The following is a 6,718-nucleotide window of genomic DNA, read 5'->3' as shown; positions in this document are numbered from 1 at the left end:
GTTATATTATAACAAAATAGTGGCTATTACTTTCTCCAACAGTATATACATTTTGGGTTCCCCATTTCTGATCTGCATCATGCACAGAAGACACGCTCTCTTGGAGTTTAAAACCAGACAGCTAACTTCAGAGCCAGAAGCCATACAAAATTTGTCTTCTTAGTACATAGAATATTTTTCTGTTAAAAGTAACAAAATGTGGTGGCGTTTAATAAACCTCACATTGTGAGAATAAAGCTTAGAAAAACATCTGTTCTCTTACACTCGCAGTTCTATTAACATTCTAAATGAGGTTCAAAGAAAAGTCTCGTGTACTCAGGAGACCCTTATGCACATACCTTACCGTCTGTGAAATGCAATGGGAAGCTCCCGGCTGGGAATCAGTGTTCCTGAATGGAGTGTTTCTACTGGTTTGTTGTCAGTCGCTACAATTTGGTATTTGCGAATGAGCTGAAACACAAACATTCCAGTTAGCATGCTTTGCCATCTAGATCTTCTGATCAAGTTCAGTGTTGAACAACCAGACATGGCATACAGAATGCCATTTTAGAGTATTTACCCAGCAAACGGCCAAGTGAAGCTGTAGCTCTGCTAAGCGGCGCCCAATGCACATCCTCTTCCCAATGCCAAATGGAACATGAGAAAAAGGATTTATTAAGTTCTTCTGAAACCAGCGCTCTGGTCTAAACTGAGTCCAGCCATTAAAGTATTCTTCATTGCAACCCAGGGCATAACTATTTATCATTAGTACAGTCTATAAACAAAGCAATAGAGAGAGTCTTGTTACAAATTGGCTTAGAGCTACCAAATGAATCAGCTTTTTAATGGAAAAAAATAATGCAACAGTAAAGGCGAGGCAGTTTCCTCAGAAGATATCATGTAATTCTCTGAAGATTAATGCAAACACAGAAAATGTCATAGTTTCCTCAGAAAAACATTGGGAAGTTTGAAAAAGTTTTTTGAAATAGCACACCAAAATATTCCTGTCTAAATCCAACAGCAGTGCAGGCAGGTATCATTTTCCAGTTTACGGGAATTCTTGGTGTGAATTTCTCATTCCTTATCCTTGGACTCATCCTTTGGCAAAGTCATTTTGAGAATGAAATATGACCAACTTCAGTGGCTTACAGGACAGTTAATCAACGACAAAATATTCTAATAAGCTAAATTAATTGACTTACCCCTTTGGGCAGTACATAATCTCCCAGAACCATTTCTGTGTCGATGGTGCGAGTGGTAAATGGCACCGAGGGTGTTAATCTGCAATGAGAGAAACAAAATGGGTTAGAATTCCAGCATTTTTTTTTCTTCCTGTATCTATCATAGTTTACCCTAAATAACAAGGTGAACAAAGTTTTATATGCTAGAAAATTCTTTCTCCCTAGTACACACTAGCTGGTAAAAAACTGTGATCATTTTTCTTTTTGCAAATTATTTGAGAGTTTTACCTCATGGATTCTTTCAGACATGCTTTTAGGTAAGGCATATTCTTCAAATTCTCAGCACTTGGACTCTCATTAGCAGCCAAACCACTCTGTATTTCCTGGAAAAGCTTCTGCTGAACATGTGGATTGCGTGAAATGTTATACAAAGCCCACAGTAAACTATTGGCTGTCTGAAACAAACCAAAAAGAAATGTAAGACCTCCATTTTTGGTGTTGGAAACAAGATGTTGCCAAAAGCAACATTTACGGCTGGTCACTGCCTTACGGTATTTTGTAAACCTAAGGGATTATGAGCCACCCCAGTTGTTCTCTAGGAGTAAAGAACAGAAGAAAGAATCTAGCGATTTCAGGTAAAAATTCACTCGCATTTAGGCCACCGAAGCAACTACAGGATTAGCTCACGCTCAGATATTATGGAAGAAAGCAGGGAGTTGGAAGGACGTTAATTTTAACAAGCTCTCGGAAAGTCAGGTTTACCGTTTCAACTCCAGCAATCTGGAGCTCGGCAATGGCAGCGTACAGCTCCTTCTTGGAAAGTTGTCCTCCAGAATAGATGTCACACAGGAAATCCTCCTGAGGGTTTGCAGAGTGTTTTTCCAGCCGACAGTCAATTGAGTGCTTGGCTGGGGAGGGAGAAGCAGGAGATAATTAATGGAAAATCACTAAAAATACTATAAAAATAAAAGCAAAAATACATCTTAGATGCAGGATTTTGAAAGAGGATACCAAGCTGTGCTCTTTTTTCAAGCAACGAGCACTATACTGAGTAAATAATGGTATTTTCACTCTTTAAACAAAGAACTCGGTCACAAAAATAACTTCTGAACAGAGAAAGCTCCTGCAAACCATTTGGAATTCTGCTTTTTTAAATTAGGAAAGGAAATCGGTGATGTGTTGACTGAAATATTTAGCAAACAGAAATACAAGCGTGTAAAATTTATTAGGTTGAATTTTCAAAGGGGATCAAGGTGTTAAAAATATCAAAGAGACTTAGCACTCAGACTCCCTGAGGGAAAATTTAAGCCTTTGATTTACTAGGAGAAGGCAAAAATAAATGTCAAATTTCTACATGCCTTTTTTTTTTTTTTAAATATAGAGAACTAGACTTTGCCCACCCTTTCTCATGAATATCCCGATTGTTAAGTCCAGTTCCTAGTAAGGAGCTTTTCATGTCAAGTGAGGGTGTCAGACTGGTTTTTCTGAACAAAACTGGTTTAAAGTGTCTTTCCTGAAACCCATAAACTAAGAAGCAATACAGTAAGTGCATGTGTGGCTGGCATGACCAAAACTCCTGAAGTATCAAGTACTCAAATACCTAGGAAAAATATATCACTTAGCATTACAATCATCCAAGTGCCAAATCTTTGTTAATCTTTAGCTATAACTGTCCCTGTCTAGCAAAATATTGAAAAATATAAACTTAACTTCGTATCTGGAATTAAGAGTAATTTTTGTAACCTTGAAGGCCAATTCATCTTAAATAGACAGAAAATGTTGCCAAAAAGCCAAACTGTACCTTATGATTTAAATTCCTTCTGTTTTTAAAATTTAGGACTATATTCCAGGTTGTTCAGAAAACCTGTAATTTCTTTTTTTAGCAAACGGGCTTTTGTTGCATATAAAATTCTTGTTTCTCAAGAAAATAACTCCCTTTGAGGTCCCTCTGAGGGAGGTCCCTTTTCTCACTCGTATACTTTGCCTTCAAAGAGATTATACACTTTCTAGCTATTTACTTTTATGACAGATTAAAGTGGACTCATGATGTTGCTGGCTTCCAAATTTCTGGGGCTTCCCTGGGGATGCGGTATTGCCCCACAACCAGAGCTAAGTGTTAGTCATAAGAGAAGAGTGCTCCTGTGCTTGGAATAGGTTTGTGGTTAGCTGCAGCAAAGGTGTCTCAACCTGTGCTGGAGGCGGCAATTAGCAGCAGCATAGGGCAGTGGCAAGAACGAAGAAAGTTAATTCCACCAAGTAGGACACAGAGCAGAAGGGTAAGGAGAGAAATCATGTCAAAAGAAATAACCTGTTTTGAATATATCATCCCATGCTTTAGTATGAGCTTGCCAGACTTTTGTGTTCAGACCCTTGTGAAGTTCCACAGGGGTCACCATCATCATTCCAAAAGTAGCCATCATCTGTGGTGGAGAAAGAGTTTTTGAAATCTTTCTTTAATCTATGTACTTGCAGTCTGTGATCAAAATTAAGACCGTGAAGTAGGAGGCAATTTTCAGGAAGTCAAGATTCTGGCCAGAAAAGATGGGTCTCAACCTACTTAGACTGTATCCACCTAAAAATTAGGGACAGCCAGTGGAGGATAGGAGGCTTCTCTAGTGGGTGGTTCATCCTATCTATTTTAGGCACCTGTTTTAAAATGGGACAAGCCACCCTTTGGCAGCGCCTCTCTCTTCCTTGACAACAGATGGAGCTAAAAAACTAGGCTAGGCTAGATGCCTATCTTTTAAATGGCTAAAATTAGGCAGATATGTATCACTGGAGCCCAAGTTGCAGCAAGATGCACAGCAGGTATGCTTGCAGGAATGACTAACCTCCAGATCCAGCGTATTTGCACAGTCCCACACAACTCTGAGTCCCACCCAACTAATAGCAGCGTTGCACAACAGGTGCCTCAAAGGGAGAGGAAAGTTAACCAACCAACCTGACAACTCTATTTCCAGGATTACCCTGATGTCCATGCAGCGTTTTTCCCCTACAGATTGAGGCATTTCATAAGTGGGGCAGTCAGATGGTCAGTACTAGCATTGCTCATGTAAGTGTCGCCTTGGATGTGCAAGGCTGCCAATACACATGTAGCACAGAAGCCTGAGCTTCTTTTTTCTGGTGACCCATTTAAATTGGTCCCCTCTCATTAGTAGTAAGGGTAGAAATTCACTACACCCCCGGTAAAGATTCTTCCATACCGTTTTTACAGCTTTGATGAAGTTCAAACTTTCTTCTTCTACATCCTGCTGTAGGAGACCAAACCTCTTTCCATACAGCACCAGGCAGATACCTGTTAAGCAATATTATCATTAAATAATATAAACAAAAGGTTGCACGGTGTCCCCCATTTATTGTCAAGGAATGGCTTGGATCATCCTTCGGAAGAATGGGTCTCTGTTCTATGATACACATCTGTGAGAGCAGCACTTCAAAACACGTTCTGCACGCTTGCCTCAGACCCGGGTGGCAGTATATCTAGCTAAGATGCCCTTACAGTAGCACTCTCTTCACAAATAAGAATCACCACCCATCCCCTCACGAGCAGCAGATCATTCTGTCAAGCATGGCTAGCATATTTGGCAAGTCAGTTATTTGGCAAAGCTGCTGAAGAGAACTGAGTTGCAGGAAAATGGGACCTGAAGAGGCCATCAAGTCCAGTGTCTCCCAGCCCTTTCCACAGCCAGAAACCACTTGCAAACACTGGCAGCATCCCACACTCCACCAGCGTCCACCTCTCTCCATTTGCTCTTTTTCTTTTTTTTTTTCCCTTCAAAGCTATCACTCCCTATTTCTCCCTTTCCAAAAGCAGCCATCACCACTACAGTGGAAAAAAAAAAAAATTAAAACATTTTCAAGAACTCAGTACACGGGTTGCTGAGATGAGCCAGCAAAGAGCAGACAGGTCTGGCAGAGCTCGTTCAGTTACGCACTATACCCAACCATCCCTCCTTGTGGGAACCACTGATACAGTTTCTTCTGCCCTAAGTCATTCCTGGCAGATGGTTCCTTACTGTACGCTGAAAGGTTTCTAAAGATGGAGGCTCCTGTCTTGGTAACTTATTCCAGCGCTTCTCAATCCCAATGTAAACATTTTAAATGGGATTTTCCAACCCTTGTCTACAATGAGTACTTGTTCACTGTTCCTGGATCATTTCATTGACCTTGTGCTGCTACTGAATAACAAGTATCAGATGGACAAAAATGGTCACGTGCTATCTGATCCCACTCTAGATAAATGCACTGTGATTCCCCCAGGTTTTGGATTTATAAGTCACTATTAACGTTTGATTTTTTTTTTTACAAGCCACATAGATAACCTGACAGAATTGAAGAGTTTGTACAGATGCTGATGAATTCTGAATGTGCACCAATGGTCCCCTGGCTTTTCTGCAACCCACTTTCCATGATATTGTAGCTGATAGTTTGGAAATAACCAGCCTACACTGTCACCACTGATCGTACTTTAACTGAAATACCACGGCAGGTGGAAAACGCATACCATTCTCAGGCAAAAACCAACTTACTTTCAAATGACCATTTGTTGAATTCTGAATAGACATCCTCTATTTGTCCTTTGTCGTTACAAATATCATCTATTCTGTGCATGAAGTCCTCCAGGACCTAAGTGGTGGAGAGAAGAGAGAAAAGAAAGGAATAAAATGACATCAACTAATAAAAATCCTGTGTAATTTAACATTTCAACTGTCTTTTAAATAGGTAACAATCACACATAAGAGAGGAACGCTTCTGTTCTTTGAACAAGATTCAATTTCCCCCTGTTTAACATATGTTTGGATTTTACATGACTCTCTCACTACTACTGCTTGTACTTCGATGAACTGAGCTTTCCTCCACAGGGATGAAATGCTTCAGTCTGACACGGGGATAATACTGGAGTTTCACAATAAAGAGGATTAGGCTGTTTATCACAGATGCTCCTCACACTCAATGATGAACACAGAGGTTGAGGAGGGAGGTGTTCCCTGACATGAGGAACACAAGGATGAAGCACTAAAGGCAAAAAAACTCCACTGAATGCAAGAAAAGTAAGCAAAAACTCTGTTTGCAGGACCCTGTATCATTGTGGAATCATCCTACTGTTCTGTGGAGACAGACAATCTCACCTATAGGCTTCTGTGTGGTCTCACTTTTGGTCAGACCCTGATAATCAGACTGTACTTACTATTCCCTGAACGATTTCAGAGTACTAACTCACAGTTTTACCACTGTAGAGCAGATCAACAGCTCTCCAGGTAAACCTGGGGTCACTTGATCTGCTTTTACTTCCCAGGTTTCCAGGGGACTGGGGAGAGAGAAAGAATTTCTCAAAGCGCAGTACCTCATTGATTGTGGTGTCCAGTTTCGCAACTTCCCTGGGTTTCATTAATTTCTTCTGAAAGGCACTTCTCACCCTCTGCCAGTCTTTTCCTTCCCTAGAGTGAATTAAAAACAGCGAGGCTGAAAACACAAAGGCTTAAAGAAGAAAGCAAGCAGACAAATCCCCAAGCCCGCGCCGTCTGCGACAAGGCATCGCCGGGCGCCTTCCCCGCACC

At 40.7% G+C, this 6,718-nt stretch overlaps 1 protein-coding gene across 1 annotated transcript; it reads right to left on the bottom strand.

Annotated features, from left to right (window-relative positions):
• Positions 1–339: 339 nt before the first annotated feature.
• Positions 340–6,591, bottom strand: LOC104132191 (1,25-dihydroxyvitamin D(3) 24-hydroxylase, mitochondrial). The gene is made up of 9 exons (XM_009645443.2): positions 6,505–6,591; positions 5,690–5,786; positions 4,364–4,455; positions 3,469–3,580; positions 1,923–2,068; positions 1,449–1,615; positions 1,182–1,260; positions 560–754; positions 340–450 (listed from the first exon to the last, which is right to left on the bottom strand). Exons 1-9 carry the CDS (start codon positions 6,547–6,549, stop codon positions 340–342), a joined length of 1,044 nt encoding a protein of 347 aa, XP_009643738.1. The 5' UTR covers positions 6,550–6,591.
• Positions 6,592–6,718: the final 127 nt, after the last annotated feature.

This window comes from Egretta garzetta, unplaced genomic scaffold (genome assembly GCF_000687185.1).
Source record: "Egretta garzetta isolate BGI_Z169 unplaced genomic scaffold, ASM68718v1 scaffold188, whole genome shotgun sequence".
In the NCBI taxonomy this organism is placed as follows: Eukaryota; Metazoa; Chordata; class Aves; order Pelecaniformes; family Ardeidae; genus Egretta; species Egretta garzetta.
The sequence above is the reverse complement of the archived record's forward strand: the minus strand, read 5'-3'. Positions and strand labels throughout refer to the sequence as shown.

What these genes read in the sequence shown, in the direction of transcription:
- LOC104132191 (XM_009645443.2), bottom strand. Translation starts at nt 6,549, where the DNA reads ATGAAACCCAGGGAAGTTGCGAAACTGGACACCACAATCAATGAG. An exon ending in TCATCAAAGCTGTAAAAACG is followed by an intron (nt 3,581 to 4,363) that starts GTATGGAAGAAT and finishes TCTCCACCACAG; the next exon opens with ATGATGGCTACTTTTGGAAT. An exon ending in TGTCTGAAAGAATCCATGAG is followed by an intron (nt 1,261 to 1,448) that starts GTAAAACTCTCA and finishes CTCTCATTGCAG; the next exon opens with ATTAACACCCTCGGTGCCAT.